General features: G+C 38.4%; 1 protein-coding gene and 1 long non-coding RNA gene across 5 annotated transcripts in view; one reads left to right on the top strand and one right to left on the bottom strand.

Annotated features, from left to right (window-relative positions):
• LOC148133481 (uncharacterized) overlaps positions 1–24458 on the top strand; it is a 278397-nt gene that overhangs the window by 25337 nt on the left and 228602 nt on the right. The gene's annotated exons all lie outside the window — the stretch shown is intronic.
• Positions 19206–24458, bottom strand: part of TNFAIP2 (TNF alpha induced protein 2) — a 30022-nt gene continuing 24769 nt past the window's right edge. Inside the window, exons 11-13 of one of the 3 annotated variants that reach the window (XM_087952210.1) lie at positions 24331–24452; positions 22050–22179; positions 19206–21113 (exon numbers count right to left, since the gene is read on the bottom strand). In XM_087952210.1, coding sequence (XP_087808336.1) covers positions 22074–22179; positions 24331–24452 — 228 coding nt within the window. In that variant the 3' untranslated portion in view covers positions 19206–21113; positions 22050–22073. Of the gene's footprint in view, positions 22744–24330; positions 24453–24458 lie in introns of all 3 variants that reach the window. The other 2 variants (XM_026680179.2, XM_087952209.1) reach the window with 2 other exon arrangements.

Genomic DNA, 24458 nt, shown 5'->3' with positions numbered 1-24458 from the left:
TAATGTTATTGCTATTGCTTATTCTATCCTGATTCAGTGAAGGAATACAGTGCAAAGAGCTTAACTTGTGTAACTGTATAGATTCTCCCTCCAATAAAGGAAAACCTAGAGTATTCCCTTATATGACATCCATTTAATTCTGAGGAGGTTTATTATTTAGCATAATTTTGGTACCTGGTAATTTTTATCAGGTACTAGCTTATTTTTTATTGTTTTTATTGTCTCTGTTTGAAGTGGAATATTTGGAATGGAGTAGAATGTTAGGAAATATAGGGCTTCCTGTTCTTCAGAGACATTTATTCACCAAGACCAATATCCTCACCATATAAATAAAATGCATATTGTCTATTAGTATTCCCAAAGAAGTCTAAATGTCCTTCCCTTCCAATGCAAGCATATTTGAAATCAAAAGTGAGGAAAGAACCTGGCCAAGTTTGTTAATAATTCCTCTCCAAAAACCCCACATTTCACAATGTGGTCTTAGTTGCTGATACCAGAAATAAAAGCATGATGTCATTTGGCTAAGTTTTTATTCCCTTGCCCTAAATCAGAGCTGTGTCTCTCATGGTTTAAAAGAGAGCTGTGAACTTGCAAAAAGGGAGAATTGTTTTTGTACTTGAGATTTACAGCTTTCTTTTATCTCTCATTGGGCCACAATAAATGTTTTTACAGCAAGCACGGAAAGGGTGATCTCATGTAAATGCTCTGCAAGCTTTCCTCCAAATTAGGGTGTAAGCATGTCAGAGCATGCATGCCATAGCCAATGGTTTCAGTTTTGATTCCCTGAAATGATGCTGAATACGAGAAGGAGGCTCAAACAGTTGAATATTATTTAAAAAACTTGGAAAATCCTCAGGGCTCCTAGGACACATAATACGTTGATAGCAGTAACACAGATGGAATATTGGCTCCTCTGAAGCCAATATGGGACCCTCCATATACAAACAGGAGAACTAGCAAGCTCAGAGGAATCCCAGATTTTACAGAGCCAATCTATTTTACTAATAAAGGAAATATTTGTAGCTCAGGGTAGATGTGATGGGTCCTTGGTAGTCTCCGAGCATGGTTATTTTCTTGCAGGTGTTTCATTACCCAAACTAGGTAACATCAATGAGGTTACCTAGTTTGGGTAATGAAATGTTTGCAAGAAAACAAGCAAGCTCAGAGAGCAGCACATCTATTTTAAAAGTACAGCCCAGTAATGATGGAGTAGAGTCAGTGTTATATATGTTATAATGTTTCTTGGATGAAATAGAATGGAGGATTTTGGAGGAGAATAGAATAGAATTCATTATTGGCCAAGTGTGATTGGACACACAAGGAATTTGTCTTTTGTGGAGATAAATTTTGGTGGAGTCTTCCGTGCTGTGATATTTTGTGGCAGATCTTACTCCTTGCTATTTAATATTTGCTCCTATGTACATGCAATATTTTTGAATAAGCTATTTTGCTAAATGTTTGAAGAAGCATACAATGCATGCAGAAATGGTCAGTCTTTACGATAAAGGACCACACTGGGCAGAGTAATGATATCAACTGGATGGGAGACTACCCCCCCACCCCCAATTTTCTGGGCAGGAGGATGGGGATATTTATTTATAGAGTGTGTTAAACCTACTTTAAGGCTTGTGCTGTTTCTGTGCTACTGACCTCAAAATTAGAAGCCTGTCCTGATATCTTTGAATAATGCTGCCACAAGAATTCACTGATGTACTGAGACCAGGTTCCAGGCTCTGGGGGAAAAGTGATGCTGGAATTGCACACGACTCCAGATCTGCAGGTTTGCCCATCCCTGGTTTATTGCAAGGCAGAGAAAACAAAGAAACGTTAGAATTTTTTAATGGGAATAACACCATCCACATAAATCACAAGATTTAGAAGTCATTAGCATGAAACTCCTGTAATTGCCCATAGTGGTTGGGACTGAAAACATCTTAAGGCCCATTTTAAGGAAACATCTTAAGAAAACATCTTAAGGAAAACATCTTAAGGTTGATTGATCTACATCATGGCATTCAGGTCTGAGGACAGAGTTTGGTATAACAAGGCAAGAGCGGAACTGAGGCGGGGTCTCAAGGAGGCAAAAAAGGAACACAAAAGGGAAGATTGAGGACTACTTCACAAATAATGATCCACGACTTTCTTGGCAGGGAATTAAACACATCACTAATTACAGGGGCAACAACCCCATATCGATCAAAAAGGACGCATCACTGGCAGAAGAATTAAACTGCTTCTTTGCCCGGTTCAAACTGAATAGGTCTTCGAACACACTGCCTCTACAAACCACCGGTACTCAACTGTTCACAATACAAGAGTATGATGTGACGCAGGTACTTAGAGCAGTGAATGTGAAAAAGGCTGCTGGCCCTGATGGGATACCTGGGAAAGTACTCAACGCATGTGCTGACCAGCTCGCAAGTTTTTTTTACAAATATTTTTAACCTTTCTCTTACACAAGCCATTGTTCCATCTTGTCTCAAAACTTCCATTATTATTCCAGTTCCCAAAAAGCCCTCTCCTGATACTTTAAATGATTATAGACCAGTAGCTCTCACACCCATAATGATGAAGTGTTTTGAGATACTGGTCTTAAAATGTATACAAGATTGCCTCCCATTAAACCTTGACGCATACCAGTTTGCCTATCGGAATAACAGATCCACAGAGGATGCTATTGCCATGACTCTCCATGTTGCACTGGACCATCTGGAGCATAGTGGGAGCTGTGTATGGATGCTTTTCATTGATTACAGCTCGGCTTTTAATACCATCATTCCGGATATACTGATTAAGAAGTTGCTAGAATTGGGCCTCTCCTCTCACATCTGCTGTTGGATAAAGGACTTTCTTACTAACAGACACCAAACCATTAGGATTGACAGCTATTTTTCCTCCACTCTTGCTCTCAGCACTGGCTCTCCACAGGGTTGTGTGCTGAGCCCCCTTTTGTATTCACTCTAAACCTATGACTGCACTCCCTCTTGTCCCACTAACTCTATAATAAAATTTGCAGATGACACCACATTGGTGGGACTCATATCAGAAGAAGACGAAACGGCCTATAGGTCAGAGCTTCTCAGACTGGTCTTGTGGTGCAAGAGTCATAACCTCGACCTGAACATCAAAAAGACCAAAGAATTGATTATAGACTTCAGAAGATGCAAAGCAGAGCCTCTCCCACTATATATCAATGAGGATTGTGTGGAAAGAGTTCATAGTTTTAAATTTCTAGGAACTCATATTTCCAACAACCTTACTTGGTCAGTCCACACTATGGCCACTGCAAAGAAGGCCCAACAGCGCCTGCACTTTCTGAGGCTGCTGAAAAAGAGTGGTCTGGGTGAGAAGTTGCTGGTTACTTTTTACCGTTCTACCATCAAGAGCATTTTGGCATACTGTGTAACAGTGTGGTATGCTGGATGCTCTGTAGTGGATAAGATGATGCTCCAGAGAGTTATAAACACAGCACAAAAAAATCATTGGTTGCTCTCTTTCTCCTCTGGAAGAGATTGCGAAGACCAGACTCCTCTCTAGAACACTAAAAATCTCCACAGACCATTCTCATCCTGGTCATTCATATTTTGAATTGTTACCATCAGGGGGACATTATAGGTGTCTTAAAATGAGGACTAATAGACTGAGAAACAGTTTCTTTTCCAATGCAACAATTGTCTTGAATCAAACTGTACATTTGTGATTTAGTTCTATGTATAAAGTGGCATTTTTAAACTATCTAACTTAATATATGTTTTAAATAGGTTTTAGACTAGGTTTTTTATTATTATTATTATTACTTTAATTATTTTATTTTTTTAAATACTGTGTAGTGTGATTGGGGGGGGGTTTGGGGCACTGTGCTGGAGTAGCTTTCAAATTTCATTGTATTTTGAATGCAATGACAATAAAGGTATTCTATTCTATCAAAAGGGGTTGGCAAACTTTGTGTTGCCATGCAATCTCATGGGATGGCCTAAACGTGAAAGAGCAGAGGCAAAGCAAATGTTGTCTCACTGAATTTTACTCTAGTGAGAGATAACCAGCATATTGTGGAATATTGTTTTTGCTCATTCAAGTTTTTGACCAAGGGGAACTCCAGAGTTCTGTCTGCCAAATTCCCCAAGTCACTTGTGTGGGAAGCCCACCCCACCAGAAGAATGAAATATTTTGGGGCAGAATATTATATTTCCCCAAAGGAGAAATGGAGAAATGTGTTCTTAGAGGCAGAAAGCCTCTTTCTTAATAGCCTACAGCAGATGCCAACACTTAAGGAGATTAAGAGCTTATTGAAAGAGGAAGCCAACTAGCTAGATGACTCCATTCATAAGCCAAGCAATTACTAGAGGTAGAAATCTATTCAAGACAGGATATTTTGAAACTCTTTGCTTTAGCAAAGTTTGACAGCTAACAAAAGCAGAGTGATAGGATTAGAACAAGCAGCCCCTCACCCAAGATCCAATACAGGATGAAAGCCATTAGCCACAATAGGAATTGCCCAACACCCTTTTAGAAACACAAAGCCCATATTGCACAAATCCCAAACTTCAAAGTTACAGAAACTATAAAGATCCATCCACCCATTCAACCATTTGGTCAGCTGCCCCAGAATCACAAACCCTCTTGGTTCTGTTCATCAATAAGTGGACTTTCTTTCCAATCAGCCTCTAGCCTCCACTTTATTTCCAGCGTCTTTCTCCCAGCTTGGAACTGAACCAGATAGATTTTACTTCCGACACTGAGTTGATGTGTTTTTCACTAACGTGTCCTACTGTTGATATCACTGCATTGGAGATGGGAGAGAACAGGAGAAGGAGTAAAGATGGATTTGAACCTTGGACTTTGTGGACCAGATCCAAATTTTAGTACCATCTTGGCTTTTCTGTAATATCTAATCCAGGCAAAGAATCATGTGGCAGGGTAAAAAGAGAACAGCTATATTTAAGCCTGGCAGACTTATTTTCTCCAAAGGTACTGAACTACTTTTTCTACCTACTCTGAGGGAACTTTTCTTAGTGCCTGGATTTAAGGCGATTATTCCTTCTATGTGGATTACATAACCAGCCAAAATTAAAATCTTTCCACTAGATGGCAGTATTTTGATGCTCACAAAACTCTGGATAGGGCATCTGCTCTCATTATTGGCAGCTTGCTTTCTTAGCCTTACAAAATGGTTGCTAGTAGAATAATTGTTTAAATTATTACAACGAGAATAATCAAGACACATAAGTAAAAAATTAAAATAACAAGCTATCAAAATCAAAATGTAATTAAAACAATATATCAAAGCACACGTAAAATCTGCTAGTATAAACAATATTTAGACTTACCCTATTTGATGCAAACCTATATGTTCCACTATAGCCAGTGTACAGAACAAAGCTGCACTACCTGAGTGAGATCTCCACTTTCTGGTCAGCTAGTAGGGAAATGAAGTGGCCATCCTAATTCTTCCCTAAATGTTGGGTTATGGTTGGGGGGAAAATGTATATAATCTAAATATTTCTATTAAAAATGACCCAGAGTTTTGATGTCCTCATCACCACATGTTTCTCTTTAGGAATCCCTGTCCTTAGGCATGTTTATTTATTTTATTTATTTGGTTTGTCAATTGCTTACAAGATAATAGGTATAAGTAAAAACATAGTTATGAATACATAGAGATGTTGTGGCCCCGATTCCTGAGCCTATGCTGTCAGAGGAAGAGGACCTGGAAGATGAGGAGGAACTGGGAATGCCTTCCTCCCCAGGACCTTCTTCTCTGGCAATGCCTTCCTCCCCAGGACCTTCCTCTCTGGCAATGCCTTCCTCCCCAGGACCTTCCTCCCTGATAATGCCTCAGGTTCCATCAGACAACCGAGTGGAACAGCCTGAGATTAATCAGGAGGAAGGCATATAGGAGCAGCCCCTGACAGGGAGTAAAGAGGAAGAGTGTTGGCTCGATCCGAAGCAGCGTCGTAGGGAGAAACGTGAGCAGCAACGTAGGAGGCGTGGGAGGGTCAGAGAGTGAGCTGAGTCATTGAGCCACACCCCACAGGGGATAAAAGTGGGTGTGTTTTCTCCTGAAACTTTGTACGGGACAAAGTTTAACCTTACTTCAGATTTTCTTTGTGAATGACTATTTTTGTAGACTGCCTTGTTATTTTCTGTGAGTAAAACTTTATCAGTTCGGACTTGGCAGGCAGGACATGTGGGAATGCCAATAATATTATCAGTTCCAAAGAATTAACTCTGTGAAGTCTGAGCCAGCTTGCCTGCCTGTGTTGGTGTGAGTTTGTACTCTTTCATATTTTGGGAAAGAGTTAAGGCGAGACAGAACATGGATACATATAAGAAAAATAAAAAGAAATAACAAGACAAGGACGATAGGCATGTTGGTGTGCTTATGCACGCCCCCTACAGACCTCTTAGGAAAGGGGTGAGGTCAATAGTAGACAGTCTAACTTTGGGGTTTAGGAAGAAACTACAGAGTCAGGTAGAGTATTCCAGACATTGACCACTCTGTTGCTGAAGTCTTATTTCCTGCAATCAAGTTTGGTGCGATTAACCTTGAGTTTGCATGTATTGTTTGCTCTTGTATTGTTATGGTTGAAGCTGAAGTATTCATTGACAGGTAGGGCATTGCAATGTATGATTTTATATACTATACTTAGATCAGACTGAAGGTGGCATAGTTCTAGGTTTTCTGTGTCTAGAATTTCAAGTCTGGTGGCATAAGGTATTCTGCAACGAGTCAAGGAGTGGAGAACTCTTCTTGTGAAATATTTCTGGACTTTCTCAACTGTGTTAATATCAGATACGTAATGTGGTTTCCAGACTGATGAGCTGTATTCGAGTATTGGTCTAGCAAATGTTTTGTATGCTCTAGTTATTAGTGTAGTATTACCAGAGAAAAAGCTACGTAAGATTCAGTTAACAACTCTTAACGCCTTTTTGGCTATGTAGTTACAGTGGGCTCTAGCACTTAGATCATTTGAGATGAGTACTCCAAGATCCTTGACAGAGTTTGGATCATCAACAAGGTCTTGACTATTCAGCCTGTATTTTATTTTCTGATTTTTTTTTGCCAATATGTAAGAGCATTTATTTGTTGAGATTTGAAGTTGCCATTTGATTGACCATTCTGTTACATAATCAAGGTCTTTTTAGAGGGTAGTAGTATTGTATGTGGTGTTGAATAGCTTTACATCATCAGCGAAGAGAACGCAGTTCCTCTTAATATGATCACAGAGGTCATTCATGTAGAGTATGAAAAGAGTTGGTCCTAGAACACTGCCTTGGGGGACACCACTGTTGACAGGTACAGAATTTGATAGGATGCTCCCAATTTTGACCATTTGTTGTCTGTGTGACAGGAATGCTTCTATCCAGTTATGCGGGTGTCCAGAGATACCGTAACATTTTAGTTTTAGGAGTAGTTGTAAAGCCTGTCTCCCCAACCACTCAGAAGATGGAAGGGCATTACAGCAGATCACTGTATGGTATTTTTGGATGCAGTATGAAAGAAAGAAAGGACAGGTGTAAACCTTCAGGTATGACCATATGGAAAAAAGTCAAGATATGGCCACAAGCATGTAAGCAGAGCAATAACCACAATGAAAAGTTCATGGCCTCTAAGGGCAGCTCCATTTAGAGTGAGTTGCAGTAATCCAATAGAAATGAGTAGGGTGTGGAGTCTGGGAACGGCTGCACTATCTGCACAAATGAATATCTGTAAAGGTCCCCCTAGCTATGGCTGCCACTTCTCCTCCAGCACGAGCTAAAAGACCAGGAGGACCCCTAAGTTGCACAATAGCTCTGTTCAATGGGAATGCTATTCCAGAAAGAAACAAAGATGACACCTCACCTGGCCAAATACCCAGAGCCAAGAGTTCGGTTTGAATCAAAGCTGGTTCTTCCCTATCCAGACCTTGTGGTCCCATGCATTCTGCCAATACTGGATAAGGTTACTATGGCATGGAGTATGTATAACTGGTTATCATCAGCATACTGAAGATTCCGCATTCCATGCTGCCTTTCCCAGTAGTCTGATGTAGATATTGAAGAGAAACAATAAAAGATCTAAGCAAGGAGGCACTCTACACTTTGGGCTTAATCTGCCTCCCGTCCCTTCCCAACATCAACTGGAACCGACCACAGAGAAAGGAGGAGAACCATCACAAAACACTAGTCTCTATTCTCAACTCAAGCATCACATTAATCAAATGCAGATCTTCACCATCTCTTGTTTTCATAAGGATAATACTTCTATATCCAGGGAGAAAGGAGGGAAGATTATCTGGGGGCTAACAGAAAGTAATGTGCAAAGAATTCGAAACACAACATCATATTTAGAACATATTCTGAAAAAGTCACATGATTTCTTTAAAACTACTTTCTTTTTTATCTATGATTCACATTTCAAGAGTGAGTTATGCCCTTAACCTTAGAAGGGATGGGTTTTTCCCTAGACAGCACCCCATTGCAGCCTATCTTGTTTCTCAGGCTTTTCTACTGTGGCTGAATTTCAACATTGTGATGAGCTGCCTGGAGGTAAGGGAGGAATTTAACAATGGGTCAGGCTGATATTAACCCTGTCATCAAGGTCAAGGCCCCTTTTTACACACACACACACACACACACACACACACAGAAAATGCTGTTCTGTGATGCTGGGTAAAAAAATTGAAGATATAATATTTGGCTTGAATGTCTCTTTGTTGTGACATTTTGGCCCCATGTTTTTCACAGGAGGCATAAAAGAGGAAAGCTATTTGTTGTGATGACTTATTTCTTTTCTCTGTTGTAAAAGACTATCGTTAAAAAAAAACAGTCGTAAGGGGTAATAAATTTTCTCTTGGTGGCCATTAGACTAGAAGCTGCAACACATTGGAAGTTCATGGCAGATCTATTGGAGTAAAGAGATGGAGTATGTTTGGATAATTGCTCCTGTGGAAAAATAAATTAAGAACCCCAACTCAATAAAAAGACACAAGAACATAGAAAACAACTTGCTGGATTCAACATTTGTCTCATATTTAGGGGGAGGGGGAGAGAGAGGACATTTTCAATCATTCGGAAGAGCAATGTGAGCTAAAAGGGAAAAAAAGATGTTGCCAGTCTATACGTTATCTGTGCATGTATGATTTGTCTCTCTGTTTTAACTTACCAGACTTTGAGTGAACAATGCTTATTTAGTATCCTTATTTAGTATATACTTATCCTTATTTAGTATAAATATTTGCTTATTTAGTATTCAATGACTATCACTAAGTGTTGTATCTTATGATTTATGATGAATATATTTTTATTATATCGATGATCATGATTTATCACTTATAGTGTTTATGTAAATTGAGAGCATATGCACCAAGACAAATTCCTTGTGTGTCCAATCACACTTGGCCAATAAAGAATTCTATTCTATTCTATTCTATTCTATTCTATTCTATTCTATTCTATTCTATTCTATTCTATTCTATTCTATTCTATTCTATTCTATTCTATTCTATTCTAAATATTACAATTATTCATTGTTGTGATTCTTAAGTTTTGGTTTAGCCAGAATGCTAAGCCATAAAACAAGTTTGCAGCGGATGATTTCATAGAATTCATAACTAAGCCAAATAACCTTTTACAATAGTTAAGCATTATGGGTGTACCCATCATTGTCTCTGCTTCCTGACAATGTGAAATGTTACAATAAATCATCTCCAAGGCATCCAGGAACAAAAGGAAGCAGGAACATGTTTCTCTGGTTATGTGAGGAAGAGTGAGGAAAAAGAATGGAATTTCCATCTGCTTAGATAGCTCGCTTGCATATATTTTGATATACAGAGTTGCTTTGAATAGTAAGGTGGGTGGCATATGAATTTAATAAATAAATACATTTTAAAGGTTTCAGATTATGTCCCTTATTCACTCTCAGTTGAAAGCTTTATTTCTTAAAATTGGCCTAGCTTACTTTTGCAAAGCTCTACCTTAGTTCAGATACATTTTTATTAAGTAAAACCATCTGGGCTGCAGAAAAATCTGCTGTCTCCCCCCTCTCCCAAATTTACTCAAGGATTAGTTCTAGATGGTATATAGGGTATTTACAGATTTATCAGATTGGCCATTATTTTGCACGAGGTTCTCTTTTGCTTAATATAGCAGGTTGCTTTTATTTACCTACTTTATAAATGTTCCTCCAAGAATATCTCAGTACAAGAATATTTTTCAATTATTGCAATATCCTGAACTAAAACTATTGACATAAATTTGTTCCTGTCCCAATTATATCTTGTCCAAATGCTCTATAGAAGAGGACTATCATCACAAACTGGAAATCCACTTTAAGCATAATTTTTGCATGAAAAGCAAAAAACTTTTTGAGTACATGCCAAATGTCACCAGGTAATGGGGAATGTGTGAAAGAAGCATATTGATTGAACAAGATTTGCCCCTAGGCTCATGTTAAACTATGATGAAAACTTTTTGGAATGGAATCAATCAAAATTATTTAAAAAAACTTAAAGGCATTCACTCCACCCCGCCCCATTTCCCCAAACACATCCAAGAATAATAGGTATGCCATCTTTATTTTTTTCCTTTTTGCAATGAAATGATTTCATTTCATTAAAACCATCTGGATATTTTTAAAGATAAATGGATTATTGAAAAAAAAATAGTTGAGAACACTTTCATCCAGCCTACTCTTCTGTTTGTTTGTATATGGTCTATCTTCCATTTGTTTATTTATTTAGTTTCTCTCTAACAGAATTCTTCATGAGCTCAAGATTATTTAAAGGGGCATGCCTTACTCCAATTTTATCCTCACAACTCTGCTGAATAGGTTGGAGAGAGAGAGAGAGAGAGAGAGAGAGAGAGAGAGAGAGAGAGAGGCCCTCACCCAACTCACCTGTTAGTTTCCATGACTGAAGCTAGATTTTAAACTAGGTTTCTCAGGCCATAGCTTAATATATTTAACTAGGGTATCACTTTAACTTTCATTGGAGCAAATAAAGAATGGAACTGACATCCAATTATAGTGTTGCGACCACTTTTTGAAGAAGTGTTTCTAAAAGAAAATATACAAATAGCACACCAGATAATTGAAATGTGGGAGAAGCTACAGCCACTGGTTCATCGCTACATCACCTTTTTTCAGTTTCCATTCTGGAGAAGAGAGACTTCAGTTTTGGTGATTTGTGTGTTGGTCACCTCAAGCTGAAATTATTGAAATATATTCTATATGGGGCAGCAGTGGGATCCTACCTGTTCCACTACCAGTTTGGTGATTGCGCGCATGCGCACACACCTAATGTGGACGCACCACTTTCCACACACCAGCTGAGGCCTGCAATGCCAATCAGCTGAGAGGACAAAAAAGAAAAGAAAAGCGCAGGGGTGGGTGGGAGGGCTGATCCTGCACTTTTATCTTCTTTCTCCTCTCTGATGATCACCAGAGGCTTTTTTTTTTCTCCTCCACTGATAATAGGAGGCTTTTTTTTGCTACTGGTTTGGCTGAATCAGTAGGAATTTTTGCTACCAGTCCGGACGAACCGGGCTGAACCGGTAGCATACCACTACTGACATGGGGGTAACCATTGAAGTTGGTTTGGAAATTGAATGTGACAACAAAAATGATAAAAAGAGCTATCTTAAGTTCCCATTCTCACAACCTGTTACTGAAACATCTTCACTGGATTCTGATGGCCTTCTCAGCTCAGTTGAAGTACTTTATTATAGGACTATATCAGGGGTGGGATTCAGCCGGTTCGGACCAGTTTGGGCAAACCAGATGTTAAATTTACATCTGTTTTGCTGAACCGGTAGTTGAACTGACCAGCTGGCCCTGCCCACCCCGCCCCTCCCAGGAGTCTCCACGCCACCCGTTTTGGATGCAGGAAAGTGTAGGGTCCACCCGGAGGCTCTGGGAGGATGAAAAATGGGCCTTCTGGAAGTCTAGAATTGGGCCTGTTTTCAGCTTCTGGAGGGCCTCGGACCCCAGGGGAGGATGTTTTTGCCCTCCCAGGGGCCCGAGGGAAGCCTCCAGATCCTGGAGAAGGCAAAAAACAGCCCTCCCAGAAGTGCCAGTAGACCCCGCCCACCATGGCCATGCCCACCAGGAACTGGGCAATGAACTATATAGGACTATATAGGACTGCGGGGTCCCACATCAAACTGTAGAACACATAATGACTAACTAACTATAAACAGAGCATATACTGGTCCAGTATCTGATTTTTAAAAAATATAAACAATGCTGCACTTCAATGGTTAGAAGTCCTAGACATTGTTATTTGAATATAGATCTTTTTAACATTTATATTTTATTGTGTTTTCCTAATCCAGATGAAATGTTAATATATATTGCTCGTCCATGTATGATATGCCATATGTTAAATAAATAGATAACATAAATACATAAAAATACATAAAAACATATTGGCAAAAAATAAATAAATCAGAAAATAAAATACAGGCTGAATAGTCAAGACCTTGTTGATGATCCAAACTCTGTCAAGGATCTTGGAGTACTCATCTCAAATGATCTAAGTGCTAGAGCCCACTGTAACTACATAGCCAAAAAGGCATTAAGAGTTGTTAACCTAATCTTATGTAGCTTTTTCTCTGGTAATATTACACTAATAACTAGAGCATACAAAACATTTGCTAGACCAATACTCGAATACAGCTCATCAGTCTGGAACCCACATTATATATCTGATATTAACACAGTTGAGAAAATCCAGAAATATTTCACAAGAAGAGTTCTCCACTCCTCTATTCGTTGCAGAATACCTTATGCCACCAAACTCAAAATTCTAGACCTAGAAAACCTAGAACTATGCCGTCTTCGGTTCGATCTAAGTACAGTATATAAAATCATACATTGCAATGTCCTACCAGTCAATGAATACTTCAGCTTCAACCATAACAACACAAGAGCAAACAATAGATACAAACTCAAGGTTAATCGCACCAAACTTGATTGCAGGAAATACGACTTCAGCAACAGAGTGGTCAATGTCTGGAATACTCTACCTGACTCTGTGGTTTTTTCCCCAAACCCCAAAAACTTTAACCTTAGACTGTCTACTATTAACCTCACCCCTTTCCTAAGAGGTCTGTAGGGGGCATGCATAAGCACATCAATGTGCCTACCGTCCCTGTCCTATTGTTTCTTTTATATATATATATATATATTATTTTTCTTATATGTATCCATGTATTCATAACTATGTTTTTACTTATACCTATTATCTTGTAAGCAATTGACAAATAAATAAATAAAAAATAAGAACTGTATAATCCATCCACCCTCACACATCATGAATGAGACACCTATTGCAGGTCCTGCCATGTATATCTTTGGCATGCAGAACTAGTTAGACATGGTCCACTCCCCGGCAGGACTCTTATTATGAAATAAATCACTACTGGACTCAAAGTTGGCTTTTCCTTTTTTACAGATAAGGAGTGGACATATAGTACATCCTTTTCTAGACTATTTAATATCATTGATCTATTCTTATTCACATATTTTATATTATTACTAGCTGATAACTCGGCATTGCCCGGGTATTTATTTATTCCAATCCTGTATTAGACAGGAAAATTCTGTAGTTGGGACTCACGCCACTGTACTGTCTGTCGCACAATTCTTCTATTCCTCCACAAGAGGGAGCCCTGTGAAGCTGTTACCATGGCAGAAGCCATTTTAAGGCACCCCCCCACCCCACCCCAAGGGGTGTTAGGGATGTCTTACCCTCACAGTATTTGTTTCTAGAGGGTAAGTCATCTGTGTACCAAGTTTGGCTGAAATTGCTTGAGGTGTTCCAGAGTTATACTGGAACATACATACATATAGCCAAAAAAAAAAAGAAGATAAAAGAAGATAGAAGAAAGAAGATAGAAAGAAGAAGATAGAAGAAGAAGAAGTATAGATTATTATTATTTAAGATTTAATTTTCAATTTGATTAACAGTCTGAAACTGGTAAAAACTTAACAGTTCAAGTCCTAACCAAAGACCTAAGAACTGTTAAGGTAGCATCTCAGTATACAGGCAGTTCTGAGTAGGGTGGCTTTTGTTTTTGGAAAGTCAGAATATTTAGGTCTAATAAATTCAAAATTTCCATGTATCTAGGCAACCCTTTGGATATTGCTCCAAGGACTCCTATTACTATTGGTATAACTGTTGATTTCTTCCTCCATAAACACTCAACTTCAATTTGCAAATTACGATATTTTGTTATTTTTTTCTAGCTGTTTCTCCTCAATTCGTCTATCACCTGGTATTGCAATAACAATGAACTAGACTTTTGCTTTTCCACAATAGTGATGATGATGATTTTAATAGATACTTTTACTTTATTTTATAAGGTGTCCAGAGCTGTTAAGTACTAGGTAGCGTATATATTTTCTAAACAAACAAACAAACAGTTTTAAACAACATGTATTATCTCAAAAGTTCTCTGGTTATTGGGCTAATTAAAACAAATCAACAGCAGTCCCAGTCAAAGTAATATTCTAATAAATTTATTAATGTTTAGCTTTATTTATATGTTGCCTGAAATGCATTTTTTGTTATTGGAAATGGTGAAAAAGGCCATGGAAAACAATATCCACAATTTTCCTTCTTTCATCACCCTATTTGCATTTTTCCATCCTGTCCCCCTTCCCCTCTAGCCTGAATATACTTTGTTCTATGAGGATGGCATGCAAATTCTAGAAAAAATGGGCAGTCAGTTATGCAGCTGTACTATCAAAAACAAAACAGATGAGCAACGTTTTGTTTTTCTTTTTAAATTAACTGTATTGTGGTCTGGAATATATGCTTAAATCCTGTCTCTTCAAACTATGTCAAACCAAGAGTCTCCCAAATTACACAAGTAGCATTTCCTGGAATTGTTTGGTGGGGAGTCATGGCTATTCTGCCCCCTCCACTCAAAAGCGTCTCAAAAGAGTTGGCAGTTTTCACAAGTGAATTTTCTCAAACTTGTGCTTGTGGTACATTGTTCTGTATAATTCCACAGACATGGTTAGTTGTTACTGATTGTTTTGTCCCTCAGAAGATACCTATGTGGTTGACTTCCCTAGCTACATAGGATCCATGGCTTCTGACTCTCATCTTGGCATCTGTTGGAAGTGGAGAAAAAATTTGTTAGGGTGGAAAGATTCTTTAATATAAACGAAACAGACATGAAGTAGAAAGGAATGCAGATGTCTGCAGTCACATAGGGGGAAAAAAATCCCCTAATCCCTACATTTCAAACTCTATTGGATGAGTCAGTTAGTTGCCTGGCGTGGCGCATGATTTATACTGTACAAAGTTTATAAACAAAGTAAAGTTACGGTCAATCCAACAATGAAAAAGGAAAGTTTGGATTTGCAGTGTACAATCTCTTCCCTCACAAGCAGTGTATCTATTGTCGAATTACCATTCTTCAAAGTGTCTTAGTTGCTGTTTTTGATAGAAAATGTTATTTTAGCTCAACCCATCTGGTTTGCAAGTACTTTTATTTGCACTTATCTTTTCTGTAGCCAAAATGTTTCATAGTTTTACATTAGGTAATCATTTCCTAGATAAAGATGTAAGAGTGTCAGGAAGGAGTTTACAGTGATTTGGCAAGTGGAAGCAGTACATTTTTGGACTTGTCTCCCTTGAAAATAGCTTGCCCACTTTTTTTCTATTGCTAAAGTGTACAATAATTCTTGCTTTTTAAAAAACAACAACAACCAAGTGATTAATAAACAATGTTGGGCTTGACAAATGATGTATATTGCTTCCAGAGGGATGGCTTTTTCATTTGTTGCAACAAGCCCTATAAAACGTTTTCATTCATTGTAAATATTAATAGTGCCTTCCAGCTATTTTTGGAGAGTAATTGGCCATGCTGGCAGAAGCTACTGGGAACTAAACTACCAAACAGTAAAGCTATCACCACCTTGGATAGTGTGATGGGCAAAAAGAATCTCAAGTCATTTTAGTGGTTTTTATAGATTTGTAGAGTATTAATGGTATAGAGTGAGTGGCTGGAATTCTTATTCTGTGGGGGGTTGTGTCAAACTCATGTCATCATGTTGTTGTCACATGACGTATCATGAGTTTTCCCCCTTCACTAAACTGTGGATGGGGATGGCCAGCGCATGACGCATCCAGCCCACGAGCCATGAGTGACACCCCTGTTCTATGGTATCCTTAAATTAACCTTCTTCCAGAAGACTTGCAACTACAATTCCAAAGGTTAGAGCACAACGCAATTCTGGAAATTGCCATTTTGACACAACTAAAGGATGCCAGATTGGAAACAATTGCTTTATGAGTATCCAAATCCTCTTAGACAGGATCTTGACAATCTTGATCATGTCTTACTTTTTCAGCATATTTAGAATCATTTACAGTACAGAGTCTCCATTATTGTAATGAGCTATGTAGACATTCTCCAGGAACAATATTTTCCCATCTATTTTTTTTGGTGCAAGTAAGGTCATTCCATCCTTTTTTTCTATTACATTCTTCTCATGAGTCTTTTGGAATATTTGGTTGTTCTTTAGAAAAGTTCACATTCTTCTCATGTTCTGCTGTATTAGAATCTGGCATGCATTGGTCAATTCTAGCTCAGTTACATAAAGAGATTTGATCCAACAGTGCTGGTTTTTTTCTACAGCTGTACTTTTCAGTCTGTGGTTCCCAAAATATTTTTATTGAAGCAACAATGGACAAAAACAGGCTAATGTTCCATCTGATATTTTACCGCAAAAAAAAGCTACACTATCCATGGACTCTTAACCACATGTGAAATGATACTACAACCAGGAACATCTACTACTAGACAAACTGGCATATCTGCCATGTAAACATGCAAACATTTCCTCCAAAACATATATTACCTTAAGTGGGATTTAGCATAACTGCTGAAGTTATCATCACAACTAATTCTGATAAGCTACTGCTGCAGTTACCTTCTTCCTTCTTGTGAATGCCAGTTTATTTGTGTATGCCAAGAATGTGATCTTGCAGAAGGAGCAAGATGATGAACTGCAGATTCAGCTGATTTATGTCTCCAAGTTCTGCATGGATATTTCTCAAGGGAAAAAAGGCAAGGAGGTGGCTAAAGGGAAGAGTAATCGCTTGCTTAGGATATCTTGTTGAGGCATTTTTCTTGTGCCAGTATTATTTTGTCATTCATTATCATCCCTTGCCAACTTTCTTCAAGATTCAATAGGGAACCCCCAACTTCTGCAAGGAAATGATTGGTGGAGGGAAATGGCCTTCTCAACAGCTACATCCAATGGTGAAAATCTCAAAGATTCAGATTAACACCCACTCTTTGGTGATGTCTTGTGTGATAATCGAAGCCTTTAGTTTAGGCAGATGTTCATTCCATCACCTGTATATATTTTATCCGTTTTTTCCTCCTAATTTTATTGACTCTTTTTCATGGATTTTTCTCTTCTTTTCAAATCCCCGTGATTCCAGAGAGGTGAAAAGTTCTGACTGACACAATAATGCTTCTCCGTTGCTCTTTTTTTTATAGTGTCATTTGAGCAAAATTTATTTTCCCAGTAATAGATATCTTGGTCATTGTGACACTGCTTATCTTCAATGGTTGCTTAAAAATGAACAGATTGTAGTTACAGCACAAATAACTAGATTCTGTGCAGTAGCATTAAAGATTCGCTGGAACCCAATGAGCAATCTACAGTATTACAACCATTTAAAAAAATAATGCAGTAAATCTTTTGATATTATCACACTATTATATTTTAGTAACTAATTATAGGCCTTCACAATTTAAGGACTAATATTACATTATAGCTTAGGCCCATGATGGCAAACCTATGACATGCATGCCGGAAGTAGCATGTAGAGCAACTTCTGCCGGCATGTGAAAGGTCTCCCGGAAGAGCCCCCTGCCAGCCAGCTGAATGTCGGGTATCTGCCGTGCATGTGTGGGGGGAGACGCGTGTGGGAGATGCATGCACATGCACAGAGGCATGTGGCATGCGGGGGGTCACGCAAACATGCACAGGGGGCGAGGGGAATCGCGCGTGCACGCACAATTTTTGCATGCAATGTGGAAAAGGTTAGTCATCACTGGCTTAGCCTGTGCTTTTACATTCAACTGATAGGCTGCCAATTATGACTTCAACATAGATTTTATTTGTTATTTGTTATTTGTTATCTGTTGTTTTATTCAAGATTTTCTGACTAGATACTCTGAGTATTACCGTATTTATCGGCGTATAACACGCACAGGCGTATAACACGCATCTTCATTTTAAGAGGGAAATTTCAGGAAAAAATTAAATTTCTAAATAAAAACTTTGAAGCAAAATAAGGGTAGCTCAGAACTTTTTTTAATTAATATTATTACCACTTATAAGGTAAATCAGTGGTCCCCAACCTTTTTGTACCAGGGACCGGTTTCAAGCAGAAAATTTTGCAAGGACCGGGGGTGGGGGGAAGAGAAGAAGGCTTCGCTCTCTCGCTGCTCCACCACCCCTATTTTCAGGGGGAAAAAAGTGCATGTTATACGCCGATAAATACGGTAATTGTACTGTTCTTTGACTGTAATAAATATTTGACTGATGGACTCTTCTTTTCAATTAAGTTGATTTTGTACTGGATTTCATTGTTAAGATACTTCAACAGCTACATAGGTCCTAAAATATCAGGAACTATTTTTTAAAAAGAATTAATTATATTGAAAGTATATTTAAAGGCCTGACTCTGCTTTGAAGCAAGTTCATAGGGCTGATTCTACATCTTCTATTACTTTCAACCCTTTTCTTCCTATAATTTTCTGTATTTTGGGCTATTTTAAATTATAGCAATGCATTTCAAAGTAGTTTTAAAGAAAATGTTAATTTTTTATGCCATTTAAAAATGTAAAAGATGGAAATATTTAGCAAAACTAACGTCTGTATCCAAATTCCATTTTATATCTTGACCTCACTCAGTCACTAAGCAAGTTTTGAGCCTAGGATTTCACAATTTCTGAACCATTTAGTTATAAATTTTACAAAATTATATTAAGAGAGTCTAGTTGAGGTTCACCAATTTGGTGCTGTCCTAACATGCTGGTATTATAACTGATACTATCCATGGATTACCACGTGCTGTCCCAATACATTCATAAAATGCTAGGTTGCGGAAAGCTGGAGTAATTTTTGGGTTATTATTAGTTTCTAGAGTGAATATATAGAATCCATCAAGCAATGAACCTGAATCAAATCATTAACTATGAAGATATTTTTTATTAATAAGGATGACCACGTAGAATTTTGAACACAGTTCAGTACATTTTTTTTCTTTTAATAATTACATGTAACTTTCCTCGATATTCACCCATTTTCAACAGTTTGACAAGCAAATACAAAATTGTGCATGGATTATAAACATATTCATACATTAATTTTATTTTTGTCTCATGTTTGGAGAAGACTTTAATGGCAATTCATAGTATTGCCCTGAGATGGGCAAAATTAAGCCAGCTGAGATCAATAGAACATGCTAAAACCTGTGTGGATTCTAAGAAAAAAATCCATAATAAATTCTTAATTTGGGACAATGTTTTGAGAAAAATATTGGCTTAAAATTTTGATTTTTGTGATGGTAAACAGAGGAACATGTTTTACTTGGTAAAAGGGAAAGCACAAAATGATTCAAACATGTGTTCTGTGATCTGCTATGTCCTTGGAAAGAAAGTACAGTCTACAGTATCTTTCCTACAGTATAAAAATATAAAATATAAATATTGTTTGGGAAATCTAAGCCCTGTTCTTTTTGTGAGTCCATACTTCTATTCTCACTCTATCAGTTTCAGGTGTTTTTTTTCTCTCCTATCATCCTGATTCCAGAATATGAAGTATTCATGAGACGGCTGATAGAATTTACAATAGCTATACGGATGTTCTTTCTTGTGGAGCACCAGTATATGAAACCTTCCCTTTTGACTACAGTTGTCTGTGCCTATGTCCTGGAGATGGGACGAACATGAGCTATCTGATAATAATTACATTTTAATGCATACTTGAAAAAATACTTTCATAGAAATGTATCTTAATTAAAAAAACAGTGGCATAGTTAAAAATAAAGCACACTATACACAGCAACATGTTTCTATTTACAACTATTGTGTACAGATATTAATATGTATATACAGGTAGTCCTTGACTTATAACAGTTTGCTTAGTAACCGTTCAAAATTACAACACCGAAAAAGGTGACATGACCATTTCCCACACTTATGACCATTGCAGCATCCTCATGATCACGATTTACATTTGGATGCTTGACAACTGACTCACATTTATGACAGATGCAGTGTCCTGGGGTCATGTGATCATGTGAACAACCTTGTGAGTTAAGTGAACCAGGGAAAGAATGAGTGGCTTCAAATCACCTGCGTTTTATATAGCCAAGTAAGAATCTGAATGCAGCCTCTAGTCCAAGGGTGTTCATCTTGATTGAGGGCTGCATCAGGGTTGTGTTTGATCTCAGCGGGCCAGGGTGGATGTGGCCAGGGTGGGCATGGCCAGCTTGACCAGTGATGGGATTCAAAAATGTTTTACTACCGGTTCTGTGGGCATGGCAGGGGAAGGATACTGCAAAATCTCCATTCCCACCCCACTCCTGGGGGAAGGTTACTGCAAAATCCCCATTCCCTCCCCACCCCACTACCCTGCTTTCCAGCTCCGTTCTCCTGTGCAGGAGAGAAGACCCAGCCAATCAGCTGGACTTGGGAGGCAGAGAATAGATGGGGACGGGGCCAGTCAACTACTCAAAATTTCCACTATCGGTTCTGCAGAACTGGTCAGAACCTGCTGAATACCATCTCTGAGCTTGACGTTGTGTCGGGGGCACCTGTGGTGGCTGGAGCGTTCTGCCAGTGAAAATGGGCTCCCATTTTCATCCCAGTTTTCGGCTGGGACAGCCTCCTGCAACCCTCTGCCAGAAATGGAGATCGGGAGCCCTTTTTCGCTGCAGAGACATCACGGGCCAGTCCTTCACTGTTTCCAGAGTGGCCCTGCGGGACAGATCTAAGCATCCCGCAGCTGGATCCGGCCCACAGGCCTTGAGTTTGACTCTCCTGCTCTAGTCAGTTCTTGTGATGCTGCACTACACTAGTTCTTATCTCAAGAGCTGTAAACAAAATGCTGAGTTAAAACTGGCTTTTGATAACGATAGACTAATTAGGCAAAGCTCGATTTACATTTTATTTTCATATGGTCATTTGTTTAACGTGAGAGAGCTTTAGCTGGATTTTGTTTCTTAACTAAGGCTATGTCTCAAATGTTCATTTCATTCTGTATCCTCTGTAATTTCACGAAGGTCTTTGTTCTCTTAACTCCATCTGTCCCAAAGAAATCACATGCAAAACATGTGTTCTTCCAGCCAAATGCTTTAATAGCAGAAAAATGAAACAACCTCTGAACGTCATATCTGTTCCACCTATATGAGATAGCTTGCAGGAGATATAGGCCCTAGTTTTTATAGGGGAAAATGAACCAGCATGAAGGTACTGGATGCTTCCTGCAAGATGATTAATATACAGGTAGTCTTCAACTTACAACTATTAGTTTAGTGACTATTCGAAGCTACAATGGCACTGAAAAAAAGTGACTTGGGACTGGTCCTCACACTTAACGATCATCGCTGCATCCCATGGTCACATGATCAAAATTCAGGCACTTGGCAACCAGCATGTATTTATGATGGTTGCAGCATCCAATGGTCACCTGATCATCATTTTCAACCTTTCTAGACAACTTCCCACAAGCAAAGCCAATGGGGGAAGCCAAATTAAACAATTGGAGTGGTTTACTTGATAATCGTGGCAAAAAAGTCATAAACTCCAATGTGACTCACTTTACAACTGTATTGCTTAGCAACAGAAATTCTGGTTCCAATTATGGTCAAAAAACGAGGACTAGCTGTATTGAATGTTACATTCCATCTAAACGTCACTTTTTTTTCCCCAGGGTTGAGTATTGAGTTATGCAATTATGCCAACAGTAGAACTTTATTAAATACAACTTTTTCCATAAATGGAAATTATCCCAGTTATTTAAATGGTACCCTGACACCTGAAAACAGTGATAATTATGGCAGCGTGGCATCTTCATGAATCTTTAGCATACTCATAATTCTTTTAATGTTGGCATTGGATAAGGGCTTAATGTTCAGGATGGCATAGAGGTGTTTTTTTCTGTATCGGAAAGAGAAAAAAACAAAGCATGAGAAATGACAGAGTAAAGTAGCAGGAAAAATGGGGAGATGAGATGAGAAACAGAAATTTTAGCTTTGCATGCAGTTATAAGGAGCCAGACTGGTGTAGTAGTTAAGGCATCAAGTTAGAAACTGGGAGACAAGTGAGTTCTAGTCCCAACATAGACGCAAAGCTATCTAGATGATCTTGGGTCAGTCTTTTTCTGTCAGCTGTAGGAAGAAGGCAATATAAATTACTTCTGAAAAACCACTTGTAAATCAAGAGCTACCAGTATACCATCCAACTGCAGCAAATTTTGATATATATTGATATATATTCGAGAAGAATCCAGCTTTTCTTTCTGCTTCTATCCTGCCTAGGAGTTACAAAAGGTACAGCAGGCGTTGTTCAAATCATTGCAGAGGAAATGGCAGCCTAATGCCTGAAAACAGCAATGATGATGGCAGCGTCGCATCTCCATGAATGTTTAGCACACTCAAAATGCTCTTAAGGTTGCTACTGGATAAGGACTTAATGTTCAAGATGGCTCGAAGTTGTCTCCGTCTGTATTGGAAGGAGAAAAAAACAAACAAAGCATGAGGAATGACAGCAATGTGGTGAGAAAAATGGCGAGGTGAAATGAGAAGCAATCATTTCAGCTTCGTGTAGTTATAAGAAGCCAGACTGGCATGGTGTAGTGGTTAAGGTAGCAATTAGAAACAGGGAGACCACCTTAGGCACAAAGCTTAGGTGAATTGGGTCAGTTTTTTTCTGTCAGCTGTAAGAAGGAGGTAATGGCAAACTACTTCTGAAAAACCCTGCCAAGAAAACTCTGAGAAGTAGACATAACTGAATGGAAGAGAAAAATAAAACAATTTATAAAGGACAACAACAGATATTCAAAGCTAATGTAAACATGCTTCAACATGCCCCTTTCAGCCACAAATATAGCACAGGAAAGAATGAAAAAGGAAGAAGCTCAGCAACAAATATTTCCCTTGAAGTGCTGCTTGTTTTTTCAGGATAAATCTGCATTTCTCATTCTATTGTTATTCATTATACATGGGAACTAATAGAAATTAGTTTCTTAACTAAAAGTACTGATGCCTTCATTGAGAGTATGATTCATCATTATAGTTATTGTTAAGTCCTAACAGTTGTAAAACAGATCAGTGACAGATCTGATTTTACATTGTTATTTGTGGTGGTGGTTAAGTGAATATGACAATCATAAGGGCAAAAACTGTGGTTCTTAAGCAAAACCCACTGTTTCGCTGTGGTAAGGTTTTGTCAAAAGCCAGAAGTGCTGGTTTTCAAGCAAAACTGCTGTAAAATATGATCATCTGATTGTTAGATGATGCAAATGGCCATAAATGTGAACATAACTGTGGGAGGGGGGATGACAGTTGGAACCTCAAATCTGGATTGTTAAATCCTCTTTTTTTTAGGTAGGTTGTAATTTCAAATGGTTGCTAAGCAACCGATCGTAAGTCAAGAGCTACCTGTATACCATCCAACTGCAGCAAATCTTGATGTATACTTCATAGGATAATTCAAGGAGAATCTAACCTTTTCTTTCTGCTTCTGTCCTGCCTAGGAGCCACAAAATATACGAGTGGCTCAAATCAGTGCAGTGGAAATGTTCATTTTTCATTTAAATTTAAAAAGGCTTAGATGTAGAATGCAACTAGTGCAACTAGTTCTCAAAACCTTTTAAGATTTCAAGAAACTATGCTGCCTGGTTTTTGGAAACTGCATTCAGAGGGAATTCTGAGGGATTCCAAAGGGGCTTTTTTTTCCCCAAAAGGCAACTGGACTTTCTTTGAAAACATTTTGCTTTTTCATCCAAGAAGCTTCTTCAATTCTGGATGAGAAGCAAAATGTTTTGAAAAAACAAACAAACCCAAGAAAGTCCAGTTGACTTTTGGAAAAAACGCACCTTTGGGGGAACCGTGACCTAGGTGGTTGAGAATCTCTATAGACAACTCTGAGGGATGCAAAATTGGGATTCTGTGGTTTCAAATGGGATGGGTGAGAAATGCACATTGCCCATTCTAGCATAGATGGTGGTGTTAGTGGCACAAAATCAGAGAAATCAATTGTTACTGGGTTAGTCCTTAAAAGCAAATTCGTAAGACGTTTCCCCCTTACTTGATATCAGGATATTTACTGACAAGTGCACAGACTTCAATCTTAATAGCATCTGGATCTTGAAGTCTGATGATTTCAGCCAAGCTTGGGAGAGCAGATTCCAGCCATGTGGCATTAGACCCCTAATG

This window comes from Notechis scutatus, chromosome 1 (genome assembly GCF_049901735.1).
Source record: "Notechis scutatus isolate UNSWTSFEM ecotype Mainland chromosome 1, rNotScu1.2, whole genome shotgun sequence".
Lineage (NCBI taxonomy): Eukaryota > Metazoa > Chordata > Lepidosauria > Squamata > Elapidae > Notechis > Notechis scutatus.
This window is presented reverse-complemented; position numbering and strand designations above follow the sequence as displayed.